The following is an 18,652-nucleotide window of genomic DNA, read 5'->3' as shown; positions in this document are numbered from 1 at the left end:
AGTATCCCATAAATGTTGTAAACTTTCCCTACTCGCTGGGCCCCGGAGTTTATACTAATTTCTAAGGAATCCCCCCAAGTCACAGGGTTAGCTTAAGCAGCAGCCTGCAAATTTAAGCTAAGAAATGGGGACCCGGCCTCCCTCCCTTTCGGCACCTGGTCAAACCAGTTCCCGAGGCTTAGGGAGCGGTTGCCAGTTCTGACCCTTTAACCCCGCCCTTCCCCCCTCCAGAAAAGCAAGCCAGACAGCAGCGTTCTTTGCTCGATCTTTTATTTTTTTTAGCTGACATTGTAAAACGCCAAGTAAATGGGGGTTAAACACAACCCACCATAGGAAAGGTAAACAGACTTCATAAACGCGCTGGCAGAAAAAATTCCCTTCCTGCCCGACGAGGACAGCAACTGCGACCAGTCGCCCTGTCTGGTCCACGCCGGGCGATCAGTCTATGCTGACATTTCCGGGGGTCTCCAGACGCTCCGCTGACCGCACAAAGATTTGTTCGGTTCAGTCCAGGCTCTCAGCAGAAGTCCGGCTCAACCATAGCAGCCTGTGGGGGCGAGGTGACTCAAGTCACTTCCCAGTTCCTAGGGCGGGTCCACACCCTGGCCTCCTCCCAGGCCCCACACCCACGCAAGGCAACAGGAAGCACCCGCGTCTGCCCCATGACGCAACCAGGACCGCTTGCACAAGAGTGCCACTTGTAGGGGCTGAAACGCGTCGGCTAGTGAAACGGCCTTGAAAGGGCAGCCAGGCCAAGGGAGTCCGACCCTGAGATTCAAGATCCAAGTGTCCCTTCTCCCAGCCAGGGAGGGGACAGTCCTTTAACAGCACCTTGCGGACGCACGTCTGGGAGAAGGCGCCCGCGCCGCCAGCTCCTCGGTCCTTCCCCCGGGCCTCTGGCAGCTCGGGCCGCGGCTCTTCTTCACGGGCCGCCGGCTTTCCCCAGCCGGCCCTGGCCTCGGGTGTGCGTTTTCGGCTCCGGTGACGCCGCTCGTTAACCTCAGAAGGCGACCACGGCTCGCACGAGCACGCTGAGCATGTTGTCGGCCGGGCGGCAGGCTGGCTTGGCCTCGCACGCGGGGGGCGCCGGCGGGGGCACGGCGGGCCCACAGTTCAGGAGACTGGAGAAGCGCCTTTGGAGGACGCGGGCGAGATTAGGGAAGGCACCTTCGGTTTGTGCGGGAGGAAGCTGCAGGCGATCGGCGACCTCCGACGTCTCCTCCCTCTCCACCTCTTCTTCTAGACGGGCCTTCTTGCTTGGTACCAGTCCAACGTCCCCGCCGTCGCTCAGGTCGCTGCTGCTCCGGCGCTTGCGGCTGACTCTGGCGGGGGACGGGTCACACAGCGCAGGGGTCTCCTGGACTCGCAGCGCCTCCTCTTGTGTGTCCATGGGCTCCGGGGGCTGCTCGGCGTCGGGGGGCGCCGCTCTCACGGCGGCTTCGGCTTCCCGCGGTGGGTGCAGGCGAGGGTCAAGGGTCCGGCCGGGTGGCGGGAACTCGGGTTGGTGGGGCTCTACCTTGGCTGAGAGGTAGAGCTCCCGAGCGCTGCGCATGACGAGGGACAGCTGTAGGCTCCGATGGAGACGCAAGCCACCTCGTTGCATGCGGGAGTGGTACATCTTCCACACCGACAGGGTCATGATGCGCTGCGCTTCTTTCTGCACTTCCATGCTTGCTCGACGAGAACGTAGAGGAGAGCCGGGAATGGAGTGAGACAGGCGGTGCTGCCCAGAGAACAAACTTAGACTGTCAGGTACACGGCTAGAAGTTCCGGCGGGGGAAGCGTGCCGGAGCCTTTTAATATAGTCCCGATGACGTCACCGAGATGCCACGCCCAATCAGAAGGCCTCATCCGGGCTTTCCAGTGGCCAGCGACTCCTTAAAGAAATAGAAATACATTTACGCCTTGAAGGAGAATGGACTTAAACTCCGGCAAGGAAGAATTTCCCCCACTGCGCCTTGAGACCCCAGGTTGGTCTGGGTTCTCAGACTCACGGGCGGACCAGCCGATGAGGCCCACCCACTAACCAACGGGTGGTGGGGGTGGTAATCTTCCGTTGCAGTGGAGAAGACCGGAAACGGGGTGCATTCCCCGAGGGCACTGTTCCTCGCGCCTACCGGCCAGCTAATTAATATTCTCGGAACAGTAAAAACGCTGCTACTTATTAAGTAGTTACTACACGCCGGAGTTGTTGAGCTTTCTCTTTATTTAATGTCTCTGACCCCTCACCTCCACTCCGCAGGTGAGACACCTGAGGCAATATTTACTAAACAAACGAATGCTCGTACTACGGCGGCGGGAGAGGCAACTGAAGCCTCCAGCCTTTCTATCTCGATCCTCCCGGACATGGTTGGAAAGTGGGCGCCGACAACGCTGGCCGAACCTGGAGGGAGCTCCCCTATAATCGCCTGTATTCACAACGAGACTGCTGTCCTCACGTTCAGCGTTATACATCTCCCAGTTTTCCCGCAACGCAGTGCCATGGAAGTCCCAATTTTGTAGGGCCTGCCACCCTTTCCCGCCGACACCGCAGTGTCTTGCCTTCGCACCCCGGAAAGCTGAATTACCCCAAGAAAGATATCTGGGCCGTTGAGAGAGTTCAGTGGGTAGAGTCACTGGCTGCCAAGCCTCGACCTGAGTTCGATTCCCATGCGCGCCCGAACACACACAGACACACACACACACACACACTCAGCACACACATAAAGAGATACACAAAGAAAAGACAACGGTTCCATTCTGTGCCACGAGCCAAAAAAAAAAAAAACTGATTCTAATTGCAAAAGGATAAAGTTCTAATATTGTCTTTCATTTGCTGTGCTGGTCCTTTAAGGAACACCCCCACAAAAACGTGTAGGCTTCCCGCCACTGCAGCAGGGCCGACTTCCCTGGCTAAATTTGGGTGTAGTGACGTTTCGCGGCGCCGCGAACCACTTCCGGATACCCATATTAGGACAAGGGCCGACCGGCTTAGACAGAGCAAAGGACTTCCGGAGGGCGGAGCCGCCATCGTAGACCACACCCCCTCCTGTCCTTCGCTTCCAGCCCCCTAGGGCTGTCCCGAGTGTTCCCGTGCTGTTGGTACGGCGTCCTCTGAGCGGTCAGCTCTCCTCGACCACTCTCCACTGGACCAGTGGTTATGGTTTCCTTCTCTTACGCTGTGCCCACGCGCGGCACCGTCATGCGGGATGAGTCCGGACCTGTGGGGTTTACAGAAAAACTTCGAACCCCTCCTGCACTCCCAGGCGTAGAGGGCAAAGTACTGTGTCTGGGTCTGTTCCCTCCTCCCATCTTCCAGGGGAAGCTCCTCGGTTACTCAGGCTTGGTGGCACGTGTCTTTACCCGCTGAGCCATCTCGACTGCTTTTTATTAATTTTTAGTATTTTGAAAGATCTTACTTGTATAGCTCCAGCTGTCCTGAAACTCATACAGATCCGACTGCCTCTGTCTGCCGAGTGGGTTTTTTTTTTTAAAGTATGTTTGCATGCCTGTGCTCCACGTGTTTGTAGTGACAGCGGAGGCCAGAAGAGGGCGTCAGAGCGCGGGACACTGGAGCTGTCATGTAGGTGCTGGGAACCGAACTTGTGCGCTCTTGTTTTTTGTTTTTTTTTTTTTTTTTTTCTTTTTGCCCGGGAGATTTGAGGCAGGGTCACTGTGTAGCTCTAGGTGTGCTGGAACTCACTATGTTACGTAGAGGAGGCTGGCCTCGAATTTACAGAGATCCGCCTACCTCTGCCTCCGAAGTGCTGGGATTAAAGTTGTGTACCACCATTCCTAATGGATAAACTAAGTGCTCTCAACTGCTGTGCTCAATTTAATGCATCGATCAAACGAGCTCCTTACCCTGCTGTAATCCCCTAAGGTTTATGGAAAGCTAGGATTATTGATAATGGCTAAAAATGAAACTGAGGTTCCACAGCAGCAGTCTAAGGATCGACCCAATTCTGGAGGACATTGGGCATGAAGGCTTGTGTACTGGACGCCCACAACCAAGATGGCCGAGGTGCAGGCGGAAGTCGACACGCTTTGGCCCTCTAGGGACGCTCTTTCCCTCTTGGTGGCTGGGCTCTCGATGGTGGCCTTCCATAGAGAGGGTGGAGGTGTGTTCCGCTCGCTAGCGGTGAAGGAGCTCTTGCACCTGCCGAATGGGGGGAGGGGAGTTGGTATGTCTCTCAGGACCCTTTCTTTGTGGTCTGAGGGTGAGTGACAGTGGCGGGAAAGGGATGGAAGGGAGCAATTTCGAGCCTAGCCGGTGGCAAGGTGCGGGCTAGCGTGTGCCAGGCAGTTCGGTTATAGCCGTCCGGTGCACGGGTCTCCTCCCTGTGGAGTGGAAGGAAATTGGGAGGGCTGTTGGGCGTTTAGGCCTCGGTTTATTTGGGGGCTGGTGTAAGGACCCCTGTCCCGAGCCGTGCGAGGTGCAGAAAGCGGTGTATACGGCCCCCTGCACCAGCGTTGGTGTGACCTCGGACAGGGAAGTATTGTAGTGGGGCTTGATTGAGCTGCAGAATGGCCTTGGAAACACTGAATGGGACCTCGAGGACCCGGAGGAAACGATATCCTGGGGCTTTGGAAGGGTGGTAAGGCAGAACCTCTGGCCACAGTAGGGGGCGATGGGAGCCAGCCCTTTAAGGAAGCTGGACAGCTCGTAGTGTTTAAAGGCTGGAGAATTGGGGTATGTCGAGGGAGTTAATGTGTCTCTAGCTCACACATAGTGGAGGCCAATCAAGGCAAGTTCAAGCTCCCTGCTGGAGACCTGCAGGAAAGAACGGTGTGGAGCGGGAGACAGTGCAGGTGAGATGATGTCCTAGTGGGGTGTGTTGGGAGATGTGTTTTGCCTTTTTTTTTTCATAAAATATTTTATTTATTGTGCATACGATATTCTGTCGGTGTGTATGTCTGTTTTTAAGACAGGGTTTCACTGGAACCTGGCAGGATGCAACAAGAGATCCATCTGCCTCTGCCTCATGAGTGCTGGTATTAAGTCATGCAACACCACATTTAGCTTGCTTCAGGGTGTCGAGACTCTAACGCTATCTTCATCCACAGAAAACGAAGGACCAACAGCACTGGCCTTCATGGATAGGAATCATAAAGAGGCAGTGGATTCATCCAGCCCAAGTATCACAAGGTGTTAACTTTCTGTCAGCCTGACCCTGTACCTGCCCTTCTGTGTCAATGTCCAGCCCCAGTGCATTCTTTGGTTCTCTACCTGCCTCTTTATAGATGCCTACACCTAAGCTCTCAGGACCTTAAAACGTTTGGAAGTAAATGATGTATTTTACTTAGTAGGCATAACCCGTTGTCTTTCAATCTGTTGTGTTGAAACACATGGGAGATGTTTAGAGATGAGGAGAGTCTATGGCGAGCTGGGCATGGTGGTTTATTCTCTAATTCCAGCATCCAGGAGGATTGCTGAGGCAGGAGGATTGCAGTTAGTTCAAGGCTATTGTGGTCTATGTAGCCAGTTCAGGCTGGCCAGGGTTACACAGAGAAACTTCCATCTCAAACTTCATGGTAGTCTTGGTGAGCTGGCTCATGCCTGTAATCTGGGAGCACAGGAAGCTCAGCAGCCCTAGGCCAATCAAGCCTAGAGATCTAATGTTTTACATTTACTTGCTTGTACTTTTGAGTGTGGTGGAATCATGGAGCAAAAAAGACAGCTTAGGAGAGCCGATTTTCTCCTTCTACCATGTGGATCCCAGGGGTTAACCTCGGGTGGTCAGGCTTGGCACAAGCCCCAGACCTTGTCTTTTGGTTTCTGAGATTTTTTTTAAACTAACTTACGTGTACATGTGTGTCTCTTGTGTATGTACACATGCAGTGGGTTTCCATGAAGGCCATAAGGCATTTGACCCCCTGGAGTTGCAGTTCTATGAGTTTGTAAGCTGTTTGACATGGGTGCTGGGAACAGAACTCAGATCCTCTGTAAAATTAGAAAGCCCTCTTAATCACTGAGCCATTTTTCCACCCCCTATAGGATTTTACTTTTTTTTTTTAAATATTTATTTATTTATTATGTATACAATATTCTGTCTGTGTGTATGCCTGAAGGCCAGAAGAGGGCGCCAGACCTCTTTACAGATGGTTGTGAGCCACCATGTGGTTGCTGGGAATTGAACTCAGGACCTTTGGAAGAGCAGGCAATGCTCTTAACCACTGAGCCATCTCTCCAGCCCCCGAGGATTTTACTTTTTTTTTCATTTACTTTTTTTTTTTTAAACTGTTACACACGGGGTCAAACTATGTGGTCCTGGCTGGTTTCAAAGTCAGAGATCTGTTTGCTTAGACATTCCAGGCCACCGGGACTTAAGACATACAACCAGTAAACCCCTTTTTACTATGTGCATGTGTCTACTAGCACTGTGTGTGTGCATGTGTCTACTAGCACTGTGTGTGCATGTGTCTACTAGCACTGTGCTTATACATTTCTCCTTAATTTAGTCTGGGGTGGAGCAAAACAGCCGGGCCTGGTGGCACACACTTCTCTGAGTTCAAGGCCAGCCAGGGTTTGAGACAGAGAAACCCTGTCTCAAAGAAAGGGAAAAAACTAAAAACAAAATACAGCAAAAACCTTTCATATCTTGCCCCCTCCCCCCCAACTCACTGTGAAGTTGTATCAGGAAACACTCTCCACCCCACCCATATACTCCTGCAGCCCTGCTGACTAAATGAACCAACAGCATAGTGAGGTCTCAGAAACAGTAACAACCTAGCCAATTGACCTACTGTCTCAGGGGCTAGAACCTGATTAGCACAGGGGCCTTGGAACATTAAAATGAAAAAGAGATCCAGCCTCCTATCAACAAGGTCAGGAAAGTCCAGAAAGACCTCCTCTTGCTGCATGTCTGGTTCAAGGCTCCAGGATTTAAGACTTTAGCACTAGGGGGAAAAGAGGCAGGATCAAAAGTTCAAGGTCATCTTCAGCTAGGAGTTTAGGGATACCAGAGACACCACCTTAAAAACTCAAAACCTAAATGAAGTGTGGGTGCGCACAGGGGACACATATACAGAATTAAAACAAAACTAGGCTACATGGCAGGCATCTGTAATCCCTGGTACTTGGATACTAAGGCAAAGCAGAAATGTTTAAGTTGATAACCTGCCTAGACTATGGTGAAAATAATTAACTAAGAAGGGCTAGTGCCGTAGTGCCCTGAGTGAGTATATAGACGTGCACACAAGGTAAATAAATGTCATGAAGACAAAGAAATCAAGGTGTATTAGTATTTCCTGTTGTTGAGTCGTAGTTTTTTCTTTTTTCCCTCAAGACAGGGTTTTTCTGTAGTTCTGGCTGGCCTTGAATTCAAGAGACCCACCAGCCTCCACCTCCTGAGTGCAGTGATTAGAGGCCTGTGCCACCACTGCCCGGTGCTAGGTATCGTTTGAGTTAATTTAATCATCCTTATCTCCTTCTTGGGGAATAAAGACTAGAACTCTCTTCAACTGGGTGGCACTTGCTTTTGGGAAGCAGACACAGAGATCTCTGAGTTCCAAGCCAGCCAGAGCTACATAGTGAGACCCTGTCTCAAACCAGCAAACGAGGAAACTGAGGCATGTCAAGTGGCATGGCTATTTAGGGCAGGTCTGGGGAGCAACTCACCCAGTCTTTGTCACTGTCCTCTCAATTTGCTACAAACCTACCCTGGCGCTGCCAGCTGCCCAGAAGTCTGAAATCCTCTCGATATCTGCAACAGCAAGCCAGCCAGCAGGGCTGTGGGCCTTGGAGAGGTGTGGCAGGGTAAGGCTGTGGAACCCTCATCTTTCCTAGCTGCTGCTCCTCTCTACTCAGGTGACCATGGACCACTAGGATCAACAGCTGGAAATGGTGTCTGGGAGCATCCAGGCTCTGAAACACGTTGGGTCATGTTGGGGAGGAGTTGGATGAGCAGGGTATGTGCGGCCAGGGCTTGGGGGACATGCCTCTGGCTTCTCTGGTGCACAGGGGCTGATTCCACCATGGTATTGGCAGCATTTTGGAGACCTTTACTCGTGATCTAGACCACAGGAGTCACTGATAGATTGGGTCCTCAGAAAGATGGCTAACATGCCCCCAAGTGACGAGTGGTGAGTTCTTGTAGGGTAAAGCCTGGAATGGGGGTAGAAGGCAACAACTGGTGCCATCCTCTTGACGTCTGACCCCCTTGTCTTCAGACAGACAGTACATGCCCCTGTGGTGTGGTTTTCCTGGTCCTGATCCTACTCCTTTCTCTGATTTGGGATGTTCTGGACTGAACCTGAACAAGCTGACCCAAGGATCTCTTCCAGAGTTAGTAGGACCTTTAGGCCTTGATTCAATTGATCAAGGTGACTCAGGGTGATTTGGGAAGACCTTATACAAGCTCTGCCCAAAGCCACTCACCTTTACGCCTTCTAATCGTGCCAACAGAAATAAAATTTAGCATAAAACTATGTACCATATAGTGTTGATCAAGCTTTGGATTGTCTTTTGGGTGGCTTTTCTAAGCTTCCTGCTTATTCTCAGGGACTCAGGTATCTGTATGTTGGGAACTGAAGTGCCTGTATTTCACACAGAAAAGATTATGTTTTCGTTAGTGTGCAGACTCATGTTCCTATGGGACATGTGGAGGTCAGATGACTTTGTGAAGTGAGTTCTTTCCTACCTCTGCATGGGTTCTGGGGGCCCAAGACAGGCCACTAGGCTTGGATATCAAGTGCCCTTTTCTGATGAACCATCTCACTTGTCACACCCTTTATATATATATAGTTTTATATATATAGTTATATATATATAGTTTTATATATATAGTTTTTACTTGCATTGTTGGTGTTTTGCCTGCATGTCTGTGTGTGGGTGTCAGATCTTGGGAGTTACAGACAGTTGTTAGCTGCCATGTGGGTGATGGGAATTGAACCCAGGTCCTTTGGAAGAGCCTTCTCTCCAGCCCTCCCCCCCCCCCCCCCCCCCCCCCAAACACTATTTCTGAGAGAGTATGGACTTTCTTTTCATCACACCAAAATACAAGCTCTTGGTCTCAGTGAAACATGGTATTAGAAGGTAAGAGAGTCACAAGTCATAGGCCAACCTAAGCTCTGTTAGGGAGCTGTTTCATACACCACAAACCAAGCCACCCTCCTAATCCCAGGTGCTCCTGGGAATTAAAAAACTTGTTTAATTATCTTCACAAGAATGTACCTCCACAGGCACACTCCTTGTGGAGAGGTGTGGGCTAGTCTGAAGGCACAGTGAAGGCCACTGACCTGAGGAGACTTGAGCGCTAAACCCCCAACTGCCTCTTTAGAGAGACTAAACTCCCAATCCTCTGGTTTTCAATCCCCCTGGGTATGAGTCACCACTGTTTCCCCATGCTTCTTTGTTCTTGGGGCCTTTCTTGGGCCCTGGGACCCAGTGCCTTCTGCACGCTCCTGCCTATTTTCCAGTTACACTTGCGATCTCAGGCCTGACTGTAGTTTGGTGGCAGCACAAGGATCTCAACATATGGTAGACTGTCAGAAGCCAGGTGTTTACGTGGATGGGTGGCCAGCACGTCCCCCGCCAGTGAGCAGAGCACAGCAGGGCTGTTACAAAGGCGTCTTGTTTATTCTTATCAGCATCACTGACTCTCAGGGTTCACATTTCCCAACACCGCTCCTCTCCGTACAGTAGTTAATGTGCAATCTCACTTGTGGGCCTGGGAAGGGTAGGGGCTTGGCTCTGGGTGGGAAGGGCATTGGCACTTCACATGGGCCAGTGGGTGATGGCTGTCCCCATGAGAGGCGTGGATGGGTGGGAGGGTAGCCACTGGGTTTGCCCCTAGTTGTCTTTCCTGCTAGGTGGGTTACTTTTTCACTCTCCTGGGTGCTTGGGGTGGGAGCATGCAGCTCTCAGGAGGGCAGAGCAAGCATCTGACTCCCAGAGGAGGGGTATAGGGGTGGCTCCTGAGGTAAGGCACAACCCTGTCTTTGGCTCTCCTAGTGAGTAGTTTTCTCCCCTGCACCCCTGGCTTTATACTTCCCCCACCCCAAGCCCCGGGAGTCAGGGCCACCTCCTGAGGTGCTTGGAACCAATGGGCTCTGCTGCCCACTCTACAAGACCTCTCAGTCCCATGGAGCTGCCCCCTTACTAAGTCTGGGCAGGGAGCACAGCCTGCCCTCACCATGGCCAGGCTCAGCTGCTTGCCAAGTTTCCAGGAGATTGTGCTTTGGGATCTTCGCTGGGGGAGGTGGGACAACAGGCCAGGACAAGGGTAGAGGGAGGGGGTATGACTAAGGTGCTTGTGCTTTAGCTAGGGGTGTCAACTCCCCTCCACTTGGTCACCCAGGGCTAAGGTACTGGGGGCCAAATCAGACCCAACACCCCACCCTCACTATCAGATGTTAAGAGGGACCCTGGCAGATTAGAGGGTGCTGCTGGCCTGGAGGCAGGTCTCCAGATCTGACTCAAAAGGCTCCATCCCACCTTCTCCAATCCTGCAACTCCTTGCCTCTAAGAGGCAGCTAGAATGCAGAGTTGGGGAGAGGGTAGGAGGTCAGGGCTAGAACAGAACCAGTGAGATGGTGAAATGACATTAATGAAGGGAAGGAGTAACAGAAACCCTGTGCTCACTTATTAAACTCAGAAACCCAAGAGCTTGCTCCTGGAGAGCTAAGAGTGGAAAGGAACGGCCAGAGAAAGCTCCACAAACCACCAACAATGGATGTGGACCCTGCCCTGCCTCATCCCCCAGGAGTGGGCTCAGCCAACTGGGACCTGTGAACACCCTTAAACTGTAGTCCTGGGGGAGAGGAAGCTGGTTGGATCCACAGGAGTCCTGGGGCACTGGGAATGGGCCCCTGTGGAAACATGCACCCACATTCCACACACACACACACACATTCAGTTTTCCCTGCATCCTGCCTTCCACAGCCCAGGGACCCAGGGGACCTCAGACACATTCCCATTGATTTGAAAAATAAAAGGAAATCTTATACTTCATTATTTCATTCGCTAAAAAAATGTTTCAAAAAGTTATGTACAGGGGGTGGGGGCTGGGAGCCCTGCCCAGGGTCGGATGGGAGAAAGGCAACAGCCTCTCAGCCTGCTCCCTAGTTCCGACCCTGGTCTTGCTGCCTCATGATCTTCATGTTTTTAAAAGCAAACACTCTACGCACGCACACACGCATGCACGCACGCACACCCACAAATTCTGCCAGACTGGAAACCTGTCCTGAGACTCTCGTCTGCCCACAGGAGCACTGCTTTCTTAGAACCAGCCTCTTGGGCTGAGGGAACCCACAGAGGCAGAGCAGGGTGGGATTAAGAGGGGTAAGATGGAGGCTGCTACAGAGGGTCAGTTTTAAGAATTTCTCTAAGCCCTTTGGGCTTGTTTCCTCATCTGCAAAGTAGACAGTCCCTCTTGGCCTCACCTACCCCAGCCCCAAGGTGCAGGGACAGACGAGAGGGACAGGAAGGCGCTTTTGGAGACATGGAAGCACTGGGGGTGGTGGTGGGAGGGGTCCTGAGAACCCCTGGGCCCATGGAGTCCCAAGCAGACACAGTGAGGGGCAGGCTCTTCTTGATCTCTGCCCATCCCCTAGCCGGGCCTGGTGCTGGGAAATGCCTAAGAGGAAGGGGAACCAGGGCTCTCCATGAGTTTTGAGTAAGGTCACAGATCCCACCTGATGCCTTTCCTCTCTTGACCCAGCCCAGTTTGCTTTGGGGAAAAGGTGTGGGATGACATGGAGGCAGAGAGGCTGGGAGCATGCAGCACCCCCTGCAGGTTCCGGGGACGACAGACAGTAGCTCGTGACTAAGGTGGTGGGGGTATGTGTGTGACAGGAGGGGGAGTGTGACATCCATGGGAGGATCCTAGGCGGCTACTGGAGGACCTCCTCTGAGGGGGCTGTCTGTCTGGAAGCTGTATTCTATGCCCATCATGTTCAGCTCTTTCTCACTGTCACTGAGAAAGCTGCTGTAGGTGCTGCCCTCTGCTAGGTGTGGTGGCTTTGGTCAGCCAGCTACTGCATCCTGCTAGAGGGCATGGAGTACCTCCTCACAGGTCCTGAGGAGGGACAGACAGTAGATCGTGACCAGGTGGTAGGTGGGGGTATGTGATAGGAAGGGGTGTGTGACATCCTGTAAGGGGAGGGATGTCACACATATGTTACTGGAGAACCTCAGCCGAAGGGCTGACCTCGCCATCGTGGCTGGCTGTCTCGAAGCTGTGTTCCATGCTCATCATGTCCGGCTCTATCTTGCCAGTGTCGTTGATGAAGCTGCTGTAGCTATCACCCTCCACCAGGTGCAGTGGCTTGGTCTTGGGCAGCCAGCTTTTACGTACCACTCGGCGGGCATTGGTGCACATGTCAGCTGCAATGGCGTTCATCTCGCTCTCCTTGAAGTTGGGGGCGAAGTTCTGGCAGTAGTCTGTGGGAGTAGAGCAGGCAGCTCGGGCCTAGACTCCTCCTATTAAGTCTCCCAGCTTCTATGAATGTCCGGTGGATACCACTAACTACACCAAACTTTGCTGCCCACCTGGGTGCCCACCGACTTAGGGACATGTAGTATTGTAAGATTCAAGGCCTGGGAGACTGCCAGTGCAAACCTAGGCATTCCCTGACAAGTGGCTGCCACTGCCAGACTTGCCCTTTGATAGGTTCTGGCTACCTCAATCTTCTCTTGACTACCATGGACTGAGATCCTCCTTGACAAAGGCACTCAGGTCCCTTCCATACTATATGCCAAATGAAGAATCCCTATTTACAACCTCTTTCTCAATAAGCCACAAGAGAACCTCAGAAATGCCCCCCCCACCGCCCACTTTTCAATGTAGTTGTAGCTGACCTTGAACTCTTTATGTTCCTGTTCCAGCCTCTTGAGTGCTAGTCAGAACACCCCCCGACCTTTTGGTTTTTAAAGACAGTATTTCTCTGTATAGAGCTGCCTATCCTGGAACTCATTCTGTAAACCAGGCTGGCCTCGAACTCACAGAAATCCACCGGCCTCTGCATCTGCCTCCTGATTGCTGGGGCTAAAGGAGTGTGCCACTGCCACCCAGCCAGAACCCATTCCAAGTTTTAAAATGTAGCATTATTTGGATATGTGGCAGAGAGCAACTTGTAGGAGGGCTGCAGGGGATCAAACTCAGGTTGTTCAATTGCTGAACCACCTCTTTGGCCCCAGACACCCCACCCCCTTTTTTGAACCAGGACTATGTACAGAAACTCTGTCTCAAAAAAATCCAAAACCAACCAACCAACCAAACCCAACCCCACCCATCCGTCATGTCAAACATTGAAGGAAAAAACAAAAGTCCTCTGAACAGTGGTGGTCTTTAATCCCAGCACTTGGGAGGCAGAGGCAGGCAGATTTCTTGAGTTTGAGACAAGCCTGGTCTACAGAGCAAGTTCCAGGACAGTCAGGGCTACACAGAGAAACCCTGTCTCGAAAACCACAAAAACCAAAACAAATCCCATCTGCCAACCCCAGGCCCCAGCAAAACACTCACACTTGACAGCATGGAGGACGCGACTGTCTAGCGGCTTGCGTCTGGGGTCATTGGTGGAAGAACGGATGCCAGTGCCACAGCTATTGGCCAGTGTGTTCCTGGAGGTGAGGGAGAGGTATGAAGGGCATCAGCGTTCCTGGTAGAGGTGTGAGAGAATCTGTTCCTCTACCTTGGGACTCTCGGGTGTATCTTACCGGTCAAAGAAAGATGCCAGGAGCCTCCGCAGCAAGACCTTGTGCCTCGTGCCTGCACTGACGTGGCAGTTCATGAGCTGTGCCCTTGTGATGTACACATTGGTGCCTAGTAAGAAAAGTCATATGATCTGGACCCAAATCTCAACTCACTTAGTCTGAACACCCAAGTGTGACATAGGCACTCTGACTCTGAATACACCTAGGTAGTAGGTACAAATAAGATGGCAGAGGCCCAGGAAGACTCACACCCCGAGGTCCCTATTGCAGTGAGCCCCAGACTTCTGGCCCAGCCACACTCCTCCCCACTAGCTATGACCCCAAAACCTACAAATTGGTCTTTGATGAGAAGGAAATCAATTTATCTCTCCTCCCTCTCCCTGCACCTTTCTTTTTGGTTGAGACAGGGTCTTACTATGTAGCCCAGGCTGGCTTCAAACTCTGAATCTAGGATCCCAGATGTATTCCACTTCCCCTGAAGACTGCTTGGTACCACTTTTCTTACCCACCTCCCTTTTGTGGTGCTGAGAATAAAACTTGGGATCTAGCTGGTCAGTGCTGGCACACCTTTAATCTCAATACTTGAGAGGTAGAGGCAGGTAGATCTCTTTGAGTTCAAGACCAGCCTGGTGTACAGAGTAACAGCCAAGGCTACACAGAGAAACCCTGTTTTTATTAAAAAAAAAAAAAAAAAAAAAAAATCCAACAAAACTTGGGATCTCTCTAGCATGCTGGTTCTGTACACTGAGTCATACCCCACCTTAAGCTCAACTAATTTTTTTGACTCCTTTTTGAGACATGGTCTCATGTATCCCGACTAGTTTCAAATTTGCTGCATAACCAGGGCCAACCATGATCTTTTGACTCTTCTGCCTCGACCTCTTGAGTACTGAAATTATAGATGTGTACCATCATGCCAAGTTCATGTAGTGCCTGGTATGGAATCTAGGGCTTTATGTATGCTAGGTAAGGAGTCCCCAGACCAAACCCATCTAATTCAACACTTCTCGTCTGGACAGCTGCTACCAACTGCTGTCCAAATGGGAATTGAGGATGTCAGCTGCCCTGGGACACACAGGTAGACAGCTAGTTTGTAATGACTGTGACATGAGACCAGAGGTTGCAGAGCCAAGGGATTGGAGGGACTGAAGTACAGTCAGCACACCTGTCACGAGCTCCAGCTTCTCAGAGGGGTCACCTTCATCATAGAGCTTTGGGTGGCAGCGGTTGCCAATCTGGTTGATAAGTTCAGCTGGGAGAGATGCCAGGTCTTGTCGTACCCGGATGCGACTTCGGGACTCGAGGACCACCTGCTCAGGGAGGGCTTCTACTTTCTCAGCTGTGGAAACAAGGGCAAGTATATTCATGTCACACACATACAGACAGAAAGACACACACACACACACACACGCACGCACGCACGCACGCACGCGGGTGGCACTTACCTGACTGACCAACGTTCAACATACTGTACATGGTGTACATATTGCAGATCTGACGGTACTGCTCATCTGTACCCTCTTCACCTGCATCTTCCTCTTCGTCCTCCTCATTGTGGTAGGAGCCAGGGCTGTCACTGGTGTAAGCACTGGAGGTACCTGGGCTGGTCCTCTCTGACATGCTGGGTCCACTCACACATCCCCCCACTGCAACCACAGCCACTGCTGCTGTAGCTGTGGCCACTGAGACAGGTTGGGGCATCCGGTTTGGGGCCAAGTCTGGTGTGGAGAACTTGGCCATCTTGCGGCTGCCATTGTTGCTACCACTGCCTCCAGCCTCCTTCTGGCTGCTATCCCATAGCCTCTTGGCCATGGGTGTTCATTGCACGGAGTCCTACTCCTGTTCTGTCTTGACCCGTGACACAAGGGGCAGTGGCGTGCTACAGGCTGGCCAGCCCAGTGTCTGCGCTACAGGACTCTGAGGCTCTGAGGATGGGGCCTCCTCCGGGTGCAGGCCCTGGGAGTCGCAACTTGGAGAGCTAACTTTGAGGAAGAACTCGGTGCCCTTCTCCATGATCTCCTGGATCTGCAGGAAGCCGGCTGTGTAGATGAGCAGGAACTGGTCCCCCATGTTCATGCTCAGCCGGCCTGTATAGCAAAATGTGAGGATCTGCTGGAATGACTGTGGCTGCACGGCGGCTGGCAGTTCCACCACAGCACTGCGGCTGCTGTTGAACAGGTCCCGGAAGTAGGAGCTGCTGGCGGCCAGCACCGCACGGTGGGCCTTGAAGGCATGGCCCTTAACCACCACTGACACATCACAGTACAGTCCCTGCAGCCGCTGCTCATTGAGGCACTCGAGGATGCTGTTGCCAAAGTTTGGAATCTCCATCTGCAGGGTCTGCGCCATGGCAGCAGCTGCATGAGGACAGGAGACAGACACTGGACAGGTCAGGTGGCAGAAACCAACATATGCCCTGTCCCGCCTTGGCAACCTCCCTTCCTACATGAGAGCTTGTGGGAGCCACAACATTCACATGGTAAAATCTGTTTAATATCTAAGAATGCCAGTGCCACTTCCACTTCCTGTCCCCACACAGCCCCGCCTTTATGATAGTCCATCCCATAGGTATCTGCAGGGTCCTGACTGTTTGGGGGCACTACAGATACCGGAGTCCACATCCACTCAAGCTCCTCTTTCCTGTGCTGCTAGGCAAGTGCTCCACCACTAAGCTTCTGGGTTTCACATTACTCAGCTGGCCTCAGAGTCTTGGTCCTCTTGCCTCTAAACCTGTGGTTACTGATGTGACTCCATATATTTTAAACAATCTCTAGAGGACTTGTAATACCTGGTTCAATATAAGCACTATGTAAATACTTTCCATATTCAAAATACTTGTCTGTTGTAGACAAGTTTCCCGTTAGAGCTGACCTAGAATTCAGGCTCTCCTCCTGCCTTAGTCTGCAGATTGCCAGTATAATAGGTGTAAACCATCATACCTGGATTTAAAATGTTCTGGGCAGGGGCTGGAGAGATGGCTCATCACTTAAGAGCACTTTTACTCCTGCAGAGTTTGACTCCAAGCATCCAGACAGTGGCTCATAACTATCTAAAATCCTAGTTCCAGGGGATCAAACAGGCACACATATAGGCAAACATCCTTATACATAAAGTAAAAAAACTACAAATAAACCACATTTAAAATGTTCAGGGCAGTGTTGGGGATGGAATCCAGGGTTTTACATAAGCTGGGCACATGCTCTACCATTGAGTTTCACATCAGAGGAACTCTTTCTGGATCTATGGTTGGTTAAATGTGAGGATATGGGACCGGTAGACACTGGGAGCAGATGGTCAAGATCAGTTTCTTGCACATGAGAGGATACAAGTATACTGCACCAACATTCTTACATTCTATTAAAAATGGCCACTGGTATGTCCACACCACTTTCTGCAGCCCAGAATATGACCCTTGGCACTCACTGATCATGCTGCTAGTCACCATGGAAACATATATTCAAACCATAATGCAAAACAGTTATCACCTCATACTGTAAGGCTTGAAAGCAGAAACAAAGCAGGTAAAAGGCTGGGGTATGTGAACAAGGCTCTAAGTTCAGCTACTTCCATTCCCACTCTAAAATAAGGCAGGCAGTACCAAAGGTGAGAACTCTGAACTCTTATACAATCTGGTGAGAACATAATGTGGGGAAAGTACTTGGGGAAAGTCTCAAGATTCTTCATATGATAGGAAAAACCCAGATTTTAGAAGGACCATATGACATATGATTCCATTTATATGAAATATCCAAAACAGGCAAATCTATTAAAACATAAAACAGATAGTTGCAAGGAGCTGGGAAAAAAGAAACGGGTTTGCTTAGAACAAAGGGAATGTGTGCTTATTCTTGGTGTAACGAACTATCACTTTAAGTTAACAATGAGCAGGCTGGATGGCTCAGCAGTAAGATTGGCTGCTCTTCCAGAGGATTCTAGTTTAATCCCAGCACCCACCTGGCAGCTCACAACTGTCTGTAACTCCAAGATCTGACACCTTCACACAGGCAAAACACCAATGAATATAAAAACGAGAAAAAAAAAATCAACAGCTGGGCAGCAGCTGTGTACACCTTTAATCTCAGCATTCGAGAGGCAGAGACAGATGGATCTCTGTGAGTTCAAGGCCAGCCTGGTCTACAGAGCAAGATCTAGGACAGAGCTACAGAGAAACCCTGTCTCAAAATATATATAAAGAAAGAAAGAAAGAAAAGGTTAACAATCAATCACTGATAGATCATTCCCTAACTCTGAATACATGAAAGATCATTACAAAGCCCGGTGTGGTAGACCTAGCAATTCTGGAGGGCACAGTGGGGGCGGATACACTGAGCCTAAAGACAGAGGCTAGCCTAGGCAGTACAGACCCCATCTCAGTAGCTGTTACAGTTTAAAGGGGGTGGTGCATGGTAATCACAACAGAATTGTTGAACAAAAACAACAAAGAGGGGCTGGAGAGATGGCTCAGCGGTTAAGAGCATTGCCTGCTCTTCCAGGGGTCCTGAGTTCAATTCCCAGCAACCACATGGTGGCTCACAACCATCTGTGATGGGGTCTGGTGCCCTCTTCTGGCCTGCAGGCATACACGCAGACAGAATATTGTATACATAATAAACAAACAAACAAACAAACAAACAAATGTTTAAAAAAAAACCAACAACAACAAAGAGGGCTGGGACAGAGCACTGACCTAAATGAGGTCAGTGTGCCACCCTGCCAAATCCCCACCCCCAAACAAACAGAAAAGGAGACTGCAACTGATTTCCTCAGCACAGAACTAGGAAACTGTGTAAAGTACATTTTTCTGATCTTAAATTTTATACTTGTGGGCATACTGTTCATTTGCAAAAAAAAAAAATGTCTTATTGCTTTTCATCTGTGGATAGGTTTCTGCCATGTAACCCATGCTAGCTTTGAGCTTGCACCAATTCCTTACCTTCAGCCTTCTCAGTGCTGGGAGCCTCCACACCCAACTCCAATTCTTTCTTTCTTTTTTTTTTTTTTTTTTTTTTTTTAGAT

The 18,652-nt window shown here is 50.9% G+C and overlaps 3 protein-coding genes across 3 annotated transcripts in view; 1 reads left to right on the top strand and 2 right to left on the bottom strand.

Annotated features, from left to right (window-relative positions):
- Window positions 1-253: 253 nt before the first annotated feature.
- Window positions 254-1,823, bottom strand: Ier2 (immediate early response 2). The gene has a single exon (XM_050120811.1). It carries the CDS (start codon window positions 1,667-1,669, stop codon window positions 1,001-1,003), a length of 669 nt encoding a protein of 222 aa, XP_049976768.1. The 5' UTR covers window positions 1,670-1,823; the 3' UTR covers window positions 254-1,000.
- Window positions 1,824-3,181: 1,358 nt separating this feature from the next.
- On the top strand, window positions 3,182-8,656 carry Stx10 (syntaxin 10). The gene is given in 6 exon segments (XM_050120759.1): window positions 3,182-3,259; window positions 4,485-4,577; window positions 7,808-7,857; window positions 7,859-7,894; window positions 7,970-8,001; window positions 8,004-8,656. Coding segments are annotated over 6 exon segments (354 nt in total). The 3' UTR covers window positions 8,069-8,656.
- Window positions 8,657-9,538: 882 nt separating this feature from the next.
- The window catches only part of Nacc1 (nucleus accumbens associated 1), an 18,778-nt gene continuing 9,664 nt past the window's right edge, over window positions 9,539-18,652 (bottom strand). Inside the window, 5 exon segments of the mRNA XM_050120803.1 lie at window positions 9,539-12,364; window positions 13,446-13,543; window positions 13,640-13,745; window positions 14,802-14,975; window positions 15,082-15,993. Of these exon segments, the coding sequence (XP_049976760.1) occupies window positions 12,102-12,364; window positions 13,446-13,543; window positions 13,640-13,745; window positions 14,802-14,975; window positions 15,082-15,985 (1,545 nt within the window). The 5' untranslated portion in view covers window positions 15,986-15,993 and the 3' untranslated portion in view covers window positions 9,539-12,101.

Source organism: Alexandromys fortis, unplaced genomic scaffold, assembly GCF_014885135.2.
Source record: "Alexandromys fortis isolate MF-2015 unplaced genomic scaffold, M_Fortis_MF-2015_v1.1 scaffold_186, whole genome shotgun sequence".
NCBI classification, from domain to species: domain Eukaryota; kingdom Metazoa; phylum Chordata; class Mammalia; order Rodentia; family Cricetidae; genus Alexandromys; species Alexandromys fortis.
Note: the sequence above shows the minus strand (reverse complement) of the source record. Positions and strands in the feature narration are given on the sequence as shown.